We start from the raw sequence: 19871 nt of genomic DNA on the forward strand, positions 1-19871 counted from the left end.
TGCACTAAACCTTCATTAATGAGTAGAGGGCTTGTGGCTGGCAGTTTTTACTTTATATAGACTATTCTTAGGAAAGAAATAACTTAAAAGAAAGTTATAACTCCCTAACTCCAGAAAAAAATGCTAGTTAAGTGTTTCTTTTTTCATCGTTCAATGTGAAAACAAAGCTACAATGATTTAGCAAATAGAAAATCAGAAAAAATAAAACATGAACTTTTTGTCCATCAATTCTGATATAAACCCACTGTAGTTAATGGAGATATTGTTGATTTACTATTAATTTAATAGAAACCAGATACTAGCCCAAGGCATTTTAGAAATCCCACATCTTTCACACTTTTTTTTTTTTTAAACACTGCCTGGCCATATTAAAGACAACAGGAGTACTGAACAAGTTGTAAAGGCTTCATTCCTGTCCACGTTGGACCACTACTCTCTAGAGTTTAGGAGTGTGCCTATTTAACATGTGTGTGTGTGCATGCACATGTTTGCTGAAGTGGGATGGGGATGGTGGAGGGGTAATATTACTAAATGTCTATCTGCTATTACTTTTGTGGCATGCTGAGCGAAGAAGTAGAAATGAAGTTACTGTCTCTTAGAGTTTTACCTTTATCTTTAGGAGGGAACATCTTCACACCAGATTTACTTGTTGGCGTATAAAACTGTCTCTAGCCCAGTAATATAGCAACAGGACAAGGAGTAACAGCTTTAAACTAAAAGAGGGTAGAGATTTAGATTAGATATTAGGCAGAAATTGTTTACCATGAAGATGGCAAGGTACTGAAACAGGCTGCCTGGATAAGTTGTGGATGCTTCATTCCTGGAAGCGTCCAATGCCAGGCTGTATGGAACTTTGAGCAACCTGACCTAGTGAGTGGAACCCTGTCCACAGCAGTGGGGTTAGAACTAGATGATTTTTAAGGTTCCTTCCAAGCCAAGCTATTCCATGATTCTAACAGAGACAGAAGCAGAAATTTAGCTTCCTGTAATCTTTAAAAGAATATTAAAAATTCAACCTACTATTAGCACCAAAAATACATAAGCACTGCTCAGCAACACTTCAGTCAGCAAATACAATTGAATGCTTTTTACTGTCCACACACTTGCAAGAACTAACAGTGTTCTATTTGCAAAATGTCAGTCTTCCCATTAGCATACTATACTTGACCCTTCTGGCTGGAGAGGTGGTGATGGTTTTATTCAAAGTGTCGTAGATGATTGTACAGAGATTGGACATAGGTGAAGACACACATGGGATCTGGCTTGTGGCCCATCATCATCATGTCATCCACTTCTATCAGACGATCGCAGTGAGCCATTTTCCTGTGGTAATAATAAAACAGACTCAGCAAATCAAGAATTAAAGCCAAAGCCTGTAACTACTTCCAAGATTCCTTTGCTGCTCTGAGTTGAGCATCACTGAGGTATATAAGAAATCCTGACTGAGATATACCAGCAACAGTGAAATGGTCACACTGAGGTAATATTGGAGACTGTTATTTTTGTGGTCATGGAAAACACTTGTTCTTTCCCTCTTTTCCTCTATATTGTGATCTGACCCAAATGGCCTTTTTCACTGCCCCATGTAATATAATCCTATTCCTCAGAAGGTTCTGAGAAGACCACACCGCAACCTTCTGGTACTTAAAGGGGGCTTATAAAAAAAAGAGCAATGTTTTACATGAGCAGATAGTGATAGAAGGAGGTGGACTGGTTTTAAACTAAAAGGAGGAAGATTTGGGTAAGATATTAGAGGGAAAGTTTTAGTTAGAGAGTGGTCAGGCACCGGAACAGGTTGTTCAAAGAAGCTGTGGATGCCCCATCCCTGGAGGCATTCAAGGCAAGGTTGGTGGGGCTGTAGGCAGACTGATCTAGCAGCTGGCATGCCTTCTCAAGGCAGGGGAAGGTGAACTAGATTATCTTTAAGGTTCTCCTTCACAACCCAAGCCATTTTATGATTCTTTGAACCATATCACTAAACTCAATTTCAAAAGTTAATTTGCTTGCTCCTTCCTCTTCAAGGGTCACATTTTTTTCCTAGAAACACTGAATATATTAACATGCCTGAGATTCAAATCAGGTTTTAGGCAAGTGGGATTGGAAAAGAAGCTACAAGTTGAATGGCTGGTTCCAATGGGGTGTCAGTAAAAGCTGGATGCATTGTGCTCTATGAACTCAAGTTTCTTTTTTATGACTGACATGGACAAATCCATTAAGACTCCATAATTACTTGAAGAACAAAATCAAAACAAACAAACAACTAAAAACACCACAAACAACCCTTTCTCCTCCAGTAATTAAGAAATAGTAATAATATAAAGAAAAACATAGAAGTAGTATAGAGTAGTAGGTTTTTTACTTCTCTAAACTCATTAGGCTTTTTTTCTCTCAAGTTTAGCTAAGGCTGACTTAAAGTAACTGCTACTAAATTTTTCCAATTTTAAGTGACATGTTTATGCTATAGCAACTGCAGCGTTAGTGATATAGGATCTATAGAAAGAACAATTAAACTCTTCAATGCTGTCCAACATCGTGAAACTTGAAATGGATGCACTTCACAGAGATTTAAGGTGATACTCACTCAGCCATGGTGAAAGCCAGCTCAAAGTTCTGCTTGCGGTTAGCTGGATCAAGCTTGTTATAATCAAAAGTTTCAGGAAAGAAAGAATGCACAAGAGCACAGAATGCCATCCCATCATTCCAGCTCGAGGAGAAGTTCTGGAGATCAATGTGCTGTCGTGATGAAAAAAAAACAACACATTAACACAATGCTGGAGAACATGGAAGAGCATTTGCTTTCACTCACTGCAGTTTTCTTTCCCGCTCTCCCAGTAACTAGAATAACAGAATACAGGCTTTGTGTTTTTCTTCCCCTCTGTGCATATCCAATACATTAATTGTATTCTGAAAAGAAAGGGCATGCTCTACAATGAAAGCCTCTTGCCTGCCACATCCAGATACAAAGCAAACACACACTCAAGCTCTCTGATCTTGACCTACTAAAATACTATGGAGAATCTTGTAAAAGTCAGTGAGCTCTGGAGCAGTGTCTATATACAGAGACGACACTGCTTATGCCTATGAAGTATTTATAATTGAAGAATGGATCACCTTGAGATCATAAGTAAACTGGATAAAGACCCGCTTACTTAGCTGCTCAGTAAGGTATAACTCAGTGCTTGCTTATTACACAGGTAAGTATAAGTACAGGAAGAGTTAGGCATACCGCAGACCTTGATTCTTAGAACTAATGCTTATCATTACTTTCAATTGGAAGTCAGAATGAAACAAAATATATTCAGCTTCTTGGCTAGTGTTGCTTTCCCATCATATACAATTTGAACACCAGATTTCCTCTTAAACAACAAACAGTCATGTTCATTAGCTCTGCTGAAGGATACTGTGATTTAAATTTTAGCAACAATAACGCACATTTTAGAGAGAGCTGAAATACATGTATTTCTGGGGGAAAAAATAAAATAAATCACTGGTAAATTTTTCTCTTTCCCCTTCAAATTGCTTTGGGAATTATGGCTTAAAGCCAGGTAAAATTACTGCAATCTCAGCAACTGAATTCTCTTACCTATTGTGATGTTGCCCTACAGAAATTGAATCACAGTATGTTAGTGAGCTAATCTCAAATTTTTAATATAAACTCACTTATCTAAAATCAGAAGAGAATAATTCAGCTTTTCGTGCAAAGTGAGATAGGTTTTATGTACCGGTAAAATACTATTCAGACTTAACGTGAAGAGAATGCAAAAATCACAATCTGCACCTAAGAAAAAAATGTGTGTATAGTGAAGTCCACATCTGTAATCACAAAAATACACAAAATTTCATTCATGCAGTGACTGCCCTGAAGTTCTGCCCATGCAACATATTACAAGATGTCAGAACACTGTGACCCTGGGGGAAGTTAACTTACTGTCTAGCATGTTTTACATTGTTTTTTAGTAGGTTCTCCTGAAAAAGCTAACGTCTTCACCTTGTATCCTATGGTTTTTGAGCGACACCAGTCTAACAAAATTTGTTTAATGCTGCTAGCGCTGGCAACCCCAAAACTCTGCGATCTCTTCAGTTTAGCTCTGGATTGTCCTTTTCCTCTGGAAGAATTAACAGAGTTCAGATTAAATTACATTCTAGAATATTTTAAACATAAATGTCAGCAATATATATGCAATCTTGCCCAGATCACTCCCCGATATTTGAGAAACATGTGGTTAAAACCTCAACCTGCTGGTTCTCCAAGAAAAAATAATTTTTGTTTCACTGAAGCCAGGATTTTGAGTCCTCTTCTGTTTAAATCATGATGCATAAAGAGTAGTCCATGTTTTTAATCCTTAATAAATGGCAACAGAAATTTCTCAGGCTCTTCCTTTAATAACAGAGAAGTCAGCTTTCACAACACTCTTTCCTGATAAAATGCATAAGCTTCTTCAGCTGAAGAACTCCAAAGACGGAAATCTTTATCTGTGAATTTCCAGGGCTCAATTTGCAATGTTAGCAAATCTACACATTACCTTACAGTCCCCTGAGCTCAAAATTCTACACTGTAAGAGTCGTCCCACCATATTGTCCTCCACTAGCAACAATTAACAAAATAGTTTCCCATAAACAAACCCATTCTGGAGATGTAAGAGAGACATACTTTCCACTTTCTTGTTCAAATTTCTCAATAAGTGCTTTCCTGGCCTGTGTTCCTGTAGTTCGTGGAAGCGTCTGAGAACGCACCAGTTCTCGCCTCCTTTCAACTTGGCGTTGTACAGTAAGAGGAGAGGAGTGAGGCTTGGGTGTCACATCACAGTAACTGCCAGTGGCGCTAGAGAAGAATTACAGGAAAGCTATGTGGTTAAAGAAAGAAAAAAAAGTAGCTCTCTGCAGTACTAGGAGTCAGCATAAGAGCCCAGTGTTGCCTCTCAAAACAGCAATTTCAAGAAGACGTGAATGCATCAAAAGCAATTTAAGTAAAGGTTAATGTTCTATTGATAGACAACAGCACTCAAGTACAGAAGGTTCTAGGGTACTTTTAGGAATGAGATATAGTTAGCCAGGCCACAAAGGCTTTACAGCCCTGAGTAGAACAGCAACACCTCTAAGGAAACAGACACAAACAGGCAAAAGTTGTGGACACACAGGAGTACTAAATCCCTTTAACTTTCAAATGCTGGTTTCCAAGAGGATTAAATTCACATTTTAAAAATGAACTTGAATAGTAATTCAGGAAGTAATTTTGAAAATCTTAGTTATAGGACACAGAATCCTTAGCACACCAGTATTGCTTCACTGAGTGTAACCTGACAATCTGATTAAGATAAATGATTATATTTTCATTTGTGTTTATTTGAGCAGTAAACCACCTCATCAGCATTAACGAAGTAAGCCAGAGATGTATTTTGAAGCGCTCCCCATGATGAGGATGGAGAAACTGAGGCAAAGAATGTGACACTAAATTCACTGTTAAGTTCCAATACATCTGGAGGTCATTATCTCCTGACAGCAAGATCTGCAAGGTGCTTGGCAGTTCCAACAGTACATTTCCTCTGAGTTATATCAAAATGGTAACGCCAAGTTTTGGATGACTTACAAGGCATGAACAAGTTCAATTTAAGATATTTAAATTGGCTGCTCTCCCACTTTTCTTGATGGATATTTTCCATACTGAGAATGCCTGGATATGGCAGTAGTAATTGTCATACCACATAACACTATACTAAGTAACCGTGATCCTGTGTTAATTAAAAAAAAGTATATAGTTGCCATTTTTTCGAAAGACAGCCGAAAGTCTTTCTGTATCCTGCAACACATTTACCTACAAACCAAATTCTACTCTAGCAAAACTATGATGTTTGATGGCAGTCATTTGTTGGTTTTCGAAATATAAGCCCAAAGCAGAAACTGACACATCTGACTATTTTTAAGTGTTTCCAAAGGGCCTGAGGACTCGTTTCCCCTAACAAAAATCCAGAGTAGTATAGTGCTAGTAGCACAATAAAAAAAAAGTGCAATTCACAATTAAGTGTGCTTTACACTGCTCTGCAAAAAAAATCGTTGGTTTTTGTTTTCTTTCCATCCTTCCCTCCCATCTCTGCTGCACAAAGCTCTCAGGAAGGCTCACAACCTTTAATGTATTTAAATTACAGCATCTGGGACTCACCTGTTCTCTGTCTCTTTGATGCCTCACCAAGAATACAAAATACAACAGCCTAACAAAACATCAAGATAAACGCTTACCTTTCACCAGTTTTGCTTCCACCGCTCGACTCATAGCTTGCAGTAGAGACAGGCTTAGTGACAGATGTGGCATTCTCTGTACAAAAAGAAAACAAAAAATAGGATATATCAGTGTTGAAGCATTTTTCTCTTCTTTCCTCATACTTTCTCAAATCATTTCCTGGTAAGATAGTCACGCACCAATTTTCACTCACCACGGTAAGAAGTAGTAGGCCTCTGTCTAGGTCTCATTATAAGCCAGAGAGAGATTTTCCCCAGGGATTTATTCCCTCTCCAAAATTGTACTGAAGCAAAGACTGTGTTAACAGGCCAGAAAAAAAAAAAAACTGTGAGAAAATGCCTTCGATAAAACTGTGTTGGGAATACTGAATCCTTCTAGATCCTTGTGCAGACCTTGGAGGAGGGCATAGTGCCATGGATATTTCACTGAAGAAAAGCGTGCCACGGCTTAGCTTGCAATAGTCATTCTGGCCTATCTAAGCAGTTGGGAAGTCTACCACGACTGACAGTGTAATATAAGTTACCCAGTCATAGCTTACAAACTAGAAAAGTTCCTAGTGTAAAGAAGAACGGACTTCAAAGGTGGCTGAAAACCAACCTTGAATCTCCCTCCTCTCACTTTTGAGGTTATATCTGTTGTCCGTTCCATCTTAGAACCTAGTACTACATTCTGGCTAGGCACCACAGATGTGGAATAATGGAGTGACTTGTCCAGATTTAATACACTAAAGCCAAAACTTTAGTGTGACAATCCATTTATTGAAAGCTTCTTATATAGACAAAGATGAAAGACTGACATCTTAGAAGCAATTCAACCTAATCACTGCCCAAATCACTCTATGAAAGTGCTGAACTCTCCCTGCTGCCTATAGAAGGGACTCGGATCAACTAGACATCTCCTTTATATAGCACTCCATTGAATGCCAGCATACAGAAGTGAATCTGGAACCACAAGGAACTGCCAAATATCTGTACAAATCTCCACAGGTTTTAAGCTAAGAAGGAGTGTGATTTGGGATCACTGTGAAATGCCAGTACATTGTGAAATGGTAACAACTTGGTGATACAATCAGAAGTAGTTTTGGATAGAGCTCAACTCCTCTATTTCTACTGGAATAAAAATTCCTTCAGATATTTTGTCTTTTCACACATTTACACACACAGACTACTTAATCTTCTGCTCAGGTAAATTGGCTTCAAAATCCAGAGTGGGCCCACTACTTCCCAACTGCCATTAGCTTACATTCAGTCACACTTTTCACCTGATAGCTAAGAAGTTCACTAATGAAACTGTGTTCTGAGCTACTTTTCCGGCACCAATTGTTTTCACTGTAGAGAACTCCTAACACACATGTACACCACTGTGCAAATACAGGTAGGTGTCCTGTTGCTCTGAAATGATGGAGAAGCCAATAAACAAGAATAAAGATCCATGATGCTCTGGAAATTGAATCTGCATCCAGTCTCATTAGCAATTTTAATATTATTGTGTACCTATTAAATGGAACTAGATGCTCAGATCTGAATTTCCCAGATATGGAACAAGGAATCCCTCTCAATATGCTTTGCACAAGGATACACTCCTCTGGAAGACCGAAGTCATTGTTCTCGTTAAACAGGAAAAAAAAAGCAACAAAGGAAGGCTTTCCTACATTCTTAACTTGAATAAGAACATTTGAAAGATGAATCTGCAAATCTGTTTCTCATATGCAATTCCATCTGGTCTAGCTCTGTAATTTCTGATCAGTAAAATATCACCAACACTAAACACACATGAAATACAGCCCAAAGACAAATTACTTGACTATAAATTCAAATGACATGAGTTTTTTATTTTTTAAAATTTAACTTAAGAGATAAACTTCTGCAATCACTCTGACTGTCTACATGCCAGTCTGCTGTCAGTCATTCCTCCCTCCAAACAGCTTTTAAACCTGCTAGCAAATATTCACTTAACTTCTCAAGATACTTCTTTGGTAATTGTAGTAGAATATAGGTTGCACTGTGAACTGAAGTATATCAGGCAGCAAAAATTCTCAGAAGATGTGACATTATAACCTAAGCCTTCAATTGAGACCCATGATATTACAAATCAGAGTGTCCCATTATGGAAGGGGAAGCCATAGACGGAAGGTTACATAATTAGCTCTAGGTTGCAAGACAACCTCCATGTCCCTAGTTTCTTGAAGTAATGAAATAAAACACAGCTTCAGAATACAGATTTTTTTTTTCTTCCCGCCTTTTACCTGACTGGTTGGAAGTTTTCAATGCCATCTCATTTTTGCTCTGGTTTTGTCCAAGCAGGCCAGTGGATGCATTAGTTGTTCCTGCTGAACGGGCAGTTTCTCCTGAAAACTTCTCTGATATTCTGGTTACTGCAGTAACAGGAAGATGGGGCATCTGTAAGGTCGTTGCAGGAGCATGGGCCTCAGGGGAAGAGTCTGACGTGTGAAAAGAAGTCAGCTCGCGGGGGACTTTTGTATGACCTGGTGAATGAAAGAAAAGCAGGAAAAAATAAATATACTTGCACACTTGTAACAAAATTACAAACAAATTTCCACAAGACAAATTTATTTTACAAGTCAATTGAAGAACCCTATCCAGTTATCCCTCTGGGACATCATACTATTTACAGCTCTGTAGAAATTGAAGTACAATCCTGGTACTTGTCCTACAAGACACTCAACAAGAACAGTTTTTTGAGGTTAACTCACTAGCACCTACATTTGGTAAGTTCCTCCTCTTCCTCTGTGCAACTCAGTCACGTGATGCAGATTAGAAATCAGCATCCTTGTTATTTTCTTAGTTTCATGAAATGCTGGGCACCTTAGTTTTCTCTAAAATAGAGATGAGAAGCACTTTCCAACTGAAGGACGATTGAAATAGATTGGCAGTTTGCAAAATGTTTTGAGAAGTAAAGCTACAATGGAATCCAGAATAGCATACCTTATTATCAATAGGGCACTGAGATAATAGTCTCCAGTGTATGAAACACCACAGTGCACACTTAACAGTAAAAGTGAACACTAAAAGATTCCTAAATTGGGAAATAAACAGTGCCGCAGCATAAAGTCCACCCTGAAACCACACCAGATTTTAATGGTTCGAACATCCAAAAGCTGCTCTGTGACTGCCAGAATCATTTTTTTTTTTTTTTTTAAGTAACCCTAGTTCATTTCTCTCCCTGTTCCTACCTGATGAAGGCTGATGCCCATTTTCAATGATGGAAGAACTAAAAACTCTTCTAAACTCAGGTTTGTGGTGGTCATCCAGGTCTACACTCTGTCAGAACAGAAAACGAACACAACTAAATTTCAAACAGCATCAAAAGTTAAGAGACCGCAATAAACAGAGGACCCTGTCCAATAGCTGAAAGACAAGGGAAACATGAGATTTGTAACTCAAGGTCAAATCTTCCTGATCTACTCCTTTTACTTCATCAGAAAGTCTGATAGGCTGGTGCTAAAGTAAGGCCATCTACCCTACTATGAGTACGTGGAAATCTGAGATGCTTTAGAGGACAAAAATTTCCATCTATACATGAGAAAATAAAGGTGAATGACTCTGGTATTTACTTAAACATACATTTGGAAACGAAAACTTCATCTACTCAGTATTTTTCCAACAAGAGGTTTTATTTACTTCTCCTACTTCACAAAACCTTACTTCGAACCAAACCTGGACTAAAAAAATTGACAGCAGTGAAAACAACTCTATCTTTGTAGCTTCAGCAGGTGTTCTCACTACATCACAATAAAACAACAGCAAAACAGGCAAACAAACAAAAAAACACTTAAATGAAGATTCAGGCAACCTTGGAAGGCCATTATTCCAACAAGACACTTACGGGAATTACAAGAGAATAATAAGAAAAAAAATAGAATGACTAGCCTTCCTTTATCAAGTACAGGAGATGAGATGGCTTCATGGTACACTATGCCAGGTGACTTCTGGAGCACTTAATCTGTCTGCTTGTATACCCCAGGTCTTTATGTCTCATGCAGCTACTTCTGCACTGTTGAGCACCATCAGGTCCCCAAGTACCAATGAATAATGTTTGTTCAGATCTTCCTAAGTGATCCTAGCCAGCTAGGCAATTGCTATGTTGCTTTCCTATCACAGGCTGGTTCCCTGCAGATGTCCTTCCAGCAGTCTGTCAACACTGAAGAGAGACTCTTCTGACAGTATCAAAATAGAACATCCTTGTTATAATTTTAGTCCTCCTTGTTCACAAAGGCAACACGCTGACCCACAAACACTGCAGAAAAATTCTAAATGATTGCACTACTGCCAGCGTGTGAGATTTGCTCAGCAAAAAAGGTAAGAACTCATCCCTTCTAATATCAATGGCAGGTAGAAGGAAGATTCCAAGGGATTACAAACAGCAACAAATTGTTCAACAAAGGATAAATACTCAGTTGCACAGCTACGGTTCCGTGATTCTGCTTTAAAATTCATCCTTCAAACATAACCTAACTGATAGCTCTGCAGAAGCAGATCTCAGTATTTTGCCACCGCAACAGCCAGGCTGAGGCAGAAAGGTAGACTAGCCACAACTTTCCCAAGCAGACCTCCCAAGGAGCAATACAGATGCCCTTACTTTCGACCATAGGGAACGTTAGACACTGGAAGACCCCCTTGGCCTAAGGGCAGAGGTGGGTACCACGCGTACAAGCATGCCCAGCTCGATGAACTATTTAAGCAACTGGCCAGGCTGCAAGAGGAAATTACCAGACAGCGTAGTATCCAGGAATCAGAGAGATTGATGGGTGGTATTGTGAACTGACACAAGCTGACTGACAGCCCTTGTTTTAAGCCCCTGAAAGGAAACAAACTAAACTAGCTTCCAACCTCGAAGAGACAGACTGCAATAACACACGCAAGATAAGGAGAACCAGTCCTTCGTTTTCACTTAGAGCACAGGAAGGAGTCTCCCCTCTGCTCCCACAGTACCCCTACACAACAAATATGAATCTCTGGGGCTGGAAAAAGGAGAAGGTACGGTCAGTGGTAAAGACCCAGGAAGGTTGGTCCAACCAAACATCTTTATTAGAACCAGTGCCACCAAAGGATGTTAACAGTCAGAGACTCTTTGCTGAAAAGCACAGAATCACTCATGTGCCATTTGGACAATCTCTCCAGGGAGTTTTACTGCCTTCCAGGGGCCCACATTAGCGATTCTGAGAGGCTACTGTCACCAGTAAAGCTGGAGGACTACTTTTACTACTATTCAATCCTGCTCTTTCAAGTAGCATCACATGAGGTCACAACACAGACACTACAAAATGAAATGTTAAGAGACTTTAGGTTCCCAGAAAGACGTTGAAGGGATCAGTTTATACGAGACTGCAACTCAACTTAATACCTTGAAATAAGCAGGATAATTCTCCTACTGCCTTTACCAGTCAAGATTCTCCAAAGCTCCTGGAAACTGAATTTCACAGGACAGGAAGGAAGGAATAGGGGGACACCTCCCATTCACTAAAACCTGTCCCCTAGCCTTAGATTTCAGCAGCCACTGTATCCAACAGATACACCCTTCCTAACACCACAAACAAACAAACCCTGACAGTAACGTACAAATTTTACCTATTTTAGCTGCTAAAGGTAGCTCTGGCTCTAAGTCGTTCTCCCTGTTTCTCACAGAAGATATGCAAAGCTAGCTGCTGAGAATGACATCACAGGTAACTAGCAGCGAAAACTTTGACCAAAAATTGTCATAAACAAAGTACAGTACTAATGACCTGTCAGTAGATGTAATTGAAAAAAATGAAATGCAATCTTCACTGTGCTGCAAATTATTGTGCAGTTAGAACAGATCTCAGAATATTACACTTCTACAAACAGTGGAAACATTGTCAAGTTTACACTTTATTTCCTTGCTGTAGGCTGAATACCCTGAAACAACCCACACAAAATAATGAAGGTGGATGGTATATTTTTGTATGGCTTATCCAGATGGTATAAAGACAACCTGTAAATAAGGAAAGGCTCATCTGTCACTGATAGTTGAGGCTCTCCTGGAACTCCACAGGGGAGGGATCTCCAAAAAGAGATCCTTCCCCAGTGGTGGTCAGCCCTTAAATGGGGTCTGGGAGAGGTGGAGCCAGACTCCACCCCTTCTGGTCACACAGGTGAACTGCCTTCACCTGTGCTCCTGCAGCTGACTCAGTGCTTGCCTCAGGTGATCAATCAGTGGTCAGGCCATGATTCAACAGTTCCCATACACTTGGGGACACAAAAAGGATGGAACAGAGTAGAACAGTTCAGTAAAAAGGGACCTACAAAAATCACTGAGTCCAAAAACAAGTCTTGTATTGAATAGCTAAAAAGTTATTTTCAGATCTTTTGCCAAAATAAAACCATAAAACCATAGAAGCTGAGAGTTATTTGGAAAGAAATATCTTCAAATAGGGAAAAAGAAAGCAGGGTCTCCTTCTACCACATTGACAAAATCACTGGAACAAGTTGGTACTAATTCCAAAGTAATGCTGATTTTATCCTGTTTTTTATACTACAATGTCATGGTGTTATCCGTGACAGTGACACAAGGGAAACAGAGAATGACACAAGGGAAACAGAGAAGGGAGAGCGAGAGTGAGGAAAAAAAACAAAACTGCACTGTCGGTGGCCACACAGCTGCCTGAGCAGAGCCTGAGAGAGAGAATGCAGGAAATGGATGGATCTACAAAAAAACAACAGCACGATTTGAGAAGGAATAGTAACTTTACTAAATCTAATAAAATTGAACACTTAGAGAGACAAAGTTTCCAAACCAATCTCAGAGCTTATGTTAGGGAAGAACTGCACCAGGAGAGAGCGGGCCTGGTGTCTGGTGCAGAGCCCCAACCCTCTGCTGCTCCCCAACACAGAATTAACTCCTTAACTGCCTGCATGATGTCCTGATGTGGAATACCGGCAACAAAACCACAACATGCAATTTGCTTGACACCATCAAAACCACATAGAACACATTAAAATCGTGTTCTAGGCTCATACAAGATCTCCTCTACTATACAAGTATTATGCATTACATAAAACTATCTCTTACAAATGTAACCATATTATAACTAGAAATGTCCTCCAGTTTGCAGAAGACTAACTCTCAAAATCCTGTTCAAGCTGTATATTTGCAGCTACTGAACATATTCTTGGATAGAATAGTCATACACCAATCTCCTGGGTCCAATGCTTATAGTTAAAAACCAAAACCAAAAACCAAACAAAAAAAATCAATGCGCCAAAAGTGCTGCAGTTTGATTGAAGTGTTGAAGGGAACAGAACTCAACTCCGTATTGGGATAATAACTGCACTGACCACACATTAAAAAGAAACCCAAACAATAAATCATCTTCAGGAGCAAAAGAGTACATGTTATTTGCTTTTATTTCCAGAAATGTATTATTTGTGTCTCCTATCTCAGACTCATGTAAGCATTTACTCTGGCTTGAAGTCTCATCTTTTTTTTAATCACAACCACTAATTTCTCTGAAAACAAACACAGTGGCACTTATGGTACTGTGCTTCAAGAACTCTTCTTGTGCAAACAGAAATTTCAGACAACTCTGGGAATGCTTTCATTACCACAGAGAAACTGGGTGACCAGCATAGTGATCAAAGCTTGCTCCGCAGATATTTGAGCACAGCTACATCATGCCCTTAATCAGAAAAAAAATTATGTAATCTCTGCATGCATTTAGTGTGTGTAGCTCTAGCTGCATCTTCCATGGTTTTCCGTAGCGAGACTCCTGTTCAGTCAGCTATGCTAACCCTGGAAGCTGCCCATCCTTGTGGGGAAAACTGTCAGGAGAACACGGGGGAACTACCCAGTACTTAAGCAGTCTTCCCTGAACCCTCAAAGCAAAGTAGGAAGGTTCCAACCAGAACAAAAGCACATTCTGTTTTTTAACCTAGACTGATATCTAAAACTGGATAATACCATAGCCTTGATGCAAAGCTTATCACAGAGCATGGAGCATACACTACAAAATAGGCAGTGGCAATGGAGAAGATGAGTTGTATGAGGCACCACCTCCTCTTAACCCTTTCCTGGCACTGAGCTTACTTCTGTTTCTTGCAGCATAGTAAATGTGGATGGCTCCACAAAATAAACAAACAAATAAAATATTAGTTTAATTTCCAAGCTTTTACTTTTCATCCCCAAGACCTGGATAGCCAATCCCACAACTTTCCATGCTCCAAGTTTTGAAAAATCTTTCAAGAAGATAGCTTAATGTTATATGAAATAGGCTGTCAGTTTTGAAAACCAACTCTCTAACAGCACATAGTTTTATATAACAACCACCACGTATTGTCTGAAGGCAATCTCTTGGCATCAAGGACTGTACAGAAACTCTCAGATCCTTCCACAAAACCAGATGCACAGGAAAAGTATTACACAAAACTTGGTGCCATGTGAACTTCCCACACACCATTTTATAAGGCTTCACATCACAGAAACAGTTTTACCACTGAGAAGAACATCTCTGTTTGTGGTACTTCAGGTCAGAGACCAGGACAGCTTGCATGGTACATGCACCACTCTAAAACTGATCTGTAGTAGTACAGCAAAGCACTTGTGCTGTGAGACTGTCACACTTCAGTGTACTAAGTCACTATGTTAGGTAAGCACATTATTGCCCGCTATGTATATGTTCCGCTTTTCTCCTTTGTGAGTTTGGCGACTGACAAACAACACTGCCGGCACACAAATGCCCCCTGAATCTATGAAGGACATAGAGATATTCACCTACACACAGATACTGATAGCTGAGACTACCATAACTTCTTTTCTTACTTCTAACCACACTGAACTGAAAGGCGGTAGCAGATCTTCTGCTAATTTCTATGAAATCTATGAAATCTTGCTAGCTCTAAGCAAGATCTCAGTTTGGCCAAGTAGCACCATAATCAGAAACATCTCCAGGTGGTATAACGGTGAAGGCCATTTCTCGAGGCATCCTCCAAAAGCTCACAAATATTCACTGCACAGGAGTTTCCCCATGCTATACCATAGAACTCACTAAAGCATCCACTCCCATCAAGCGCTGATGCATTCACTGCCTCCCCAGCCACAGCCAGCACTTACTTGGCTCCGACCAGACACCGCTAGCTTCGCAAGAGTGGAGAACCTGTCTCCGGAAAAAGCCGGCACTGGAGAGCTGGGTCCCACAGCTGGAGGGCTCCTCCCTGCCTCTTCCTGCCACTCTGGAGGCATTCCCGCCGACCGGCCAAGGGCCTCCACCTGACGAGCCAGACACTCCAGCTGCACACGCAGCCGCTGGTTCTCCTGCTGCAGCTCCGAGACGGTGCGTGCCAGGGGGCTAGCGAGGCGCAGCACCTCATCCACCTGTCGGCTCACACCTTGCTTGAACACCTGAATGTCCACGTGGATCTCCCGGACAGCACCCCGCAGCGTGTCTTCATAGCGCCCCAACGCCTCAACTACTGTCTGCGCTTCATGGCTGTTAAGGTTGTCGATCTCGCTGGCCATGGTGCTCATGGACAGATGGGTGAGGGGGGAGCTCGGGAGTCGATGGCTGCAGGCTCCCGACCAGATCTTCTCTCCCTGCCGCCACCGCCTACTCGTCCCCTCGGAGCGCACGCAAAACGCCTCCCTATCCACCCTCTGCCACCCCGACGCCTTAAGCCCAACCCCCGCATCGGCCTGCCCCCACGGCTGCCGGAGACCGGCTCGCTCCCATAGTGCGGACACAAAGCTCTGCGCAGCCCGGGGGGCTCCCGGAGGGGTCACCTCTGCAGTGCCACGCCGTAGCAGGGCACCGGAGCAACCAGGCTAGGAGCTGAGTGACTGCCCGGGGCCACCAGGCTCAGTGCGTGCTCCTTCAGAGGAGATGTAATTTTACAAGGGAACAAATGGAAGGGGGAGGGAGAAGGGGAGGGAGCAGTTGGGAGGCTCACAGCTGTCAGGGCCCTTGAAGGAAGAGCCGGGCGTGTCGGCTGCAGCCAGTGCTGCGGAACCGGGCCTGGATTAGGATGAGGATGTAGAGCTCGTAAGTGAAGACAGTGAGCAGGAGGTGGTAGTCGAGCAAGAAGGAGGAAAGCGAGTGAAGAGGGGAGGGGTGGCGTCTCATCTTTCCTGGGTTGCATGCATTATGATGCCAAAGTAAACAACCTATTCTTTCCTGGAGGAGCACAAAGACAAAGGGAGTTAACTGTGTCTGAGAGAACTTCTCGAGAAATGCAGGCACATTAACCTTTTCCTGTGAGCAGAGAATCAACTCCCACGAGCTGCTTACCATGCTTCTTTACTCATTAGAGCACAGAACAGAAACGTGACATCCTGTGTGCTCCTGAACCAGAGAGAGTTTGAAGTGGAAGAACTAACTACATTGCTGGCTTTTTTGTCAGTATGCTTTTTACTCCTCCACTCCTTTTGGAACTGCTTTATGCTTTGTAGCAAAAGTGTAATAATATAGTACATTCGTGTCTTTTAAGTCCCCAGGTACAGTCACACTTTGCAATTTACAAGAAATACACATGCCATTGCTGTGCTCAGGCAGTATACAAGAAATCCAGACATAGCCCACTGACTGGAGTTGCTCTGCCCGAGTGAGGAAGAGCATAAACTCCCTTTCACAAGAATCACAGAATTTTAGGGGTTGGAAGGGACCTGTAGGTTTGTTTGACCTCTACACTTGATTTGTTATACCTCATCTGGTTTCTTACAGCCCCTAGTCTGGTAACTTCATTAATTTCAGGTGACCTTTCTGTTCTTTGTTAAGTGATACTATGCTTTCTCTCCCCAGAAAAGAAAGAGATAAACGAACTCACCATTTTTTCCATGCATGTGAATGTCTGAGCTGAAGAATGAGCTGGGGAATCCTGACAAGCAAAATAAATGCCTTCTAGAAACTAAAGTTATTCACATTTCAGACTTAAAAAAAAAAAAAAAGACATCCTACTAACAAAAGCTAGCCTAAGAGCAAAGTAATCTGCTAGTATTTATGTACCAAGAATTTAAAGAGGTGCCTTAAGTGTAGAAAGACTTTAAGTAACCTAAATAACAGAAACTAATGAACCAGGCGCGTTGAGTATGCATGAACAATTGCTTTCTTGATGAGGTTTCACAGCTGGATGGCTGTGAAGATTACAAGATTTCAGCAACTAAAGAGCTGTAAACATTGTTAATATTAGAAATGATTTATGACCTGAACAGCTTATCTGAATCATTAGTTATGCTCTGAGAAGCTTGTTTGTAAATAGTTGGAAGATAACAATCACCTTGTGCAGGCTAAGAGCCAAGAGTCTTCAGGTGTTTAACATAACTGACAAGCAACTTTTCTGTTCTTGGCACTGCACATTATCACAACGCCACAATAATGATGGCAGAGAAATTACAGAGTTTGTGCACTAGGCATTTGCCTGCAGTTAAATGTGCAAACGTAATTCAGTGACATCCAAAGGAGCAGCCATTCCCAGTTCCTGCAAGGTCTTTCAGCACTTTCTGCTATGTTCACTCATTACAAAAAGGACTAGCAGAGCTAACAGTCTGTACAGCACACTAGTGTGCCAAGCCCTGTCAAGGGTAACTTTAAGAGACAGCAGTTGCTGCCATGGTTGCAAACTTTGTTTTCTCAATAATGATCTCAGATAACACTGAGGCCCAGTCATCCTCTTCTCAGCAAATTGCTATCCGATAGTGTGTCTGACAGCATTCCATGGGCAGTTCCGATTCTTTCCAGATCAAAGTTCTAGCTTTTCACGGCAGTAGGCAACATGATATTCTGGTCCAGCACCAGCTTATACAGGTCTGCCAGGCAAGGGGAAGGCCTCAGCAATGGGACATTTTTTGTAAGCACCTGTCCCAGAGCTGTTACAGAAGAGGTGGAAAAAATCTACTGTCACTTCACCAAAACCAGTTCCTTAGTCACATTTCCTACTTAGCACCTGCTTCATCATGCACTGCATCTTAAAATGTGGCTTATTATTAGCTATTATTTTCCACAGCACTCAGCCTACCCTGTCTGGGGCACAGAGGTGACATCACTGGAAAATCCAAGACCGAGGTACAAGTGAGTGAAAAGGAGAAGTAACCAAATGGGCCTCTATTATGGTGTGAGAGTTACCCAGGCTGAGGATCTCACAAGCAAATCCCCAGAAGGAAGGGATTTGAAGTAAGAGAACATGCCATGGTCACTGCATACCCATCACTGCGCCTTGAGTTACCTGGCTAAGCATATACAGTCATTGGTCCTCCCTGTAAACAGACAAAAAAGCTGAGACCTGGACAACACTGACCACTGATTTACCCAGGTCTGCATAGAACCTGACTATGAAAAAATGGAAGATTCTAGAAACTACTTCCCTCTTCCTCATGCAACTATTTGAACAACAGTTACCAAGTTTTGGCAAAATATTCGAACAGCTTATTTGACCATTTCACCACAGGAAGTAATTACGCTTTTGCTTTAGTATACTAGTGTTATGACTGTAAATGCAAGAAGACCAGTGTGAACAAGGAGGTGTCACAAAAAAAAAAAAAAGGAAAATGAGTGCTCACTTGTCCCCAAGGATCCAGGCTAACAGGGAAGGAACTCCAAAAAGGAAGGATCTCCAACAAGAGATCTTTCCTCAGTGGCAGTCAGTCCTTAAGTGAAGTCTAAGCCTGGATCCACCCCTTCAGGTCACACAGATGAATCACTTTCACCTGTGCTCCCAGGGCTACCAGACCTTTCCTTCAGATGCTCATTCAGTGGTTCAGGCTGTGACTCAGCAGTTCCCATACAGACAGTTTAATCCACAGGTCGACAAGTTAGTTTAAACTTATGACCTTCAGCAGAAGTCATGAGCCCTGCTCAAGATTGAAAGTAGCTGAGTAACAAAGAACTGTGTTATTTATCTACATTTATGAGGTTATTCACAGAAAGAGGTACATAAAGCCATTCTCCTGTTTTGTTTCATCAAAAACCTTTAATCACAGCTGATACTAAGCATTTTTAAGCACTACCTAAGTGCTAGCATGAGGAACTGAAAGCCACTAGTCTGCAAACAATAGACAGACTAGATGGACCCAACTAAAGAATGAACACCAAGATAGTGAACACTGACATCTGGAGAGCAGCGCAGTCCTCCCCAACACCTTGCTTCAGTTTGCTTTATATAGAATCGATCTAACCCCTGATTACTTTAGATAACATATACTCCTTCCCATGATTAGATCACCAAGTCCTTTAAGGATGGAAAGACCTTTATCGTCCATTTTACATACAGGACAGTAAGCTATGCATTTTCTGTGCTGATCTGTCTACAGCACCAGAAACGAAGTTGTTGGGTGGGAATTTCAGCTTTTCATAGCCCTCCTCTAGTCTCCTAACATCAGAAATGTTACCTCTGCTGCTTCAGCTCGTCCCCATACAGCTCTGACAGGAGACAGCCAGGAGAATACCCCCCCCCGCCCCATGATACAATCCTTAGCAAAGAAATATTTAAGATTTCTCCAGTGCAGTTCAATCAATATGGCTTCATCCTGAAAAATATGGCGAACTTTAATATGCTTCTGGTTTTGAAATTTCCCATCAAATCTTTCCTTTAACCTATACTGATGAAGTAGCCTGAGGTCTTTGCTCCAAACTAGCATGGATAAATAATATTAAGAAGAGTTGAGATGCAGAACA

The 19871-nt window shown here is 41.2% G+C and overlaps 1 protein-coding gene across 1 annotated transcript; it reads right to left on the reverse strand.

Moving 5' to 3' along the window:
* Positions 1–146: 146 nt before the first annotated feature.
* Positions 147–15846, reverse strand: SMTNL2 (smoothelin like 2). Its single transcript, XM_065732163.1, has 8 exons — positions 15323–15846; positions 9429–9516; positions 8481–8720; positions 6235–6310; positions 4652–4822; positions 3989–4106; positions 2582–2733; positions 147–1323 (listed from the first exon to the last, which is right to left on the reverse strand). The coding sequence occupies exons 1-8, from the start codon at positions 15734–15736 to the stop codon at positions 1197–1199; spliced, it is 1386 nt and encodes a 461-aa protein (XP_065588235.1). The 5' UTR covers positions 15737–15846; the 3' UTR covers positions 147–1196.
* Positions 15847–19871: the final 4025 nt, after the last annotated feature.

The sequence above is a fragment of the Cyrtonyx montezumae genome, unplaced genomic scaffold (assembly GCF_038088225.1).
Source record: "Cyrtonyx montezumae isolate F1298 unplaced genomic scaffold, pur_monq_1.0 scaffold_15, whole genome shotgun sequence".
Lineage (NCBI taxonomy): Eukaryota > Metazoa > Chordata > Aves > Galliformes > Odontophoridae > Cyrtonyx > Cyrtonyx montezumae.

Bases quoted from the DNA above. Each gene is read 5' to 3' on its own strand.
- SMTNL2 (XM_065732163.1), bottom strand. From the start codon at position 15,736: ATGAGCACCATGGCCAGCGAGATCGACAACCTTAACAGCCATGAAGCG. The intron at 4,107-4,651 runs GTATGTCTCTCT...TAATTCTTCCAG, and splicing joins TTTGAACAAGAAAGTGGAAA to AGGAAAAGGACAATCCAGAG. The intron at 2,734-3,988 runs GTGAAGACGTTA...TCATCACGACAG, and splicing joins CAAAAACCATAGGATACAAG to CACATTGATCTCCAGAACTT.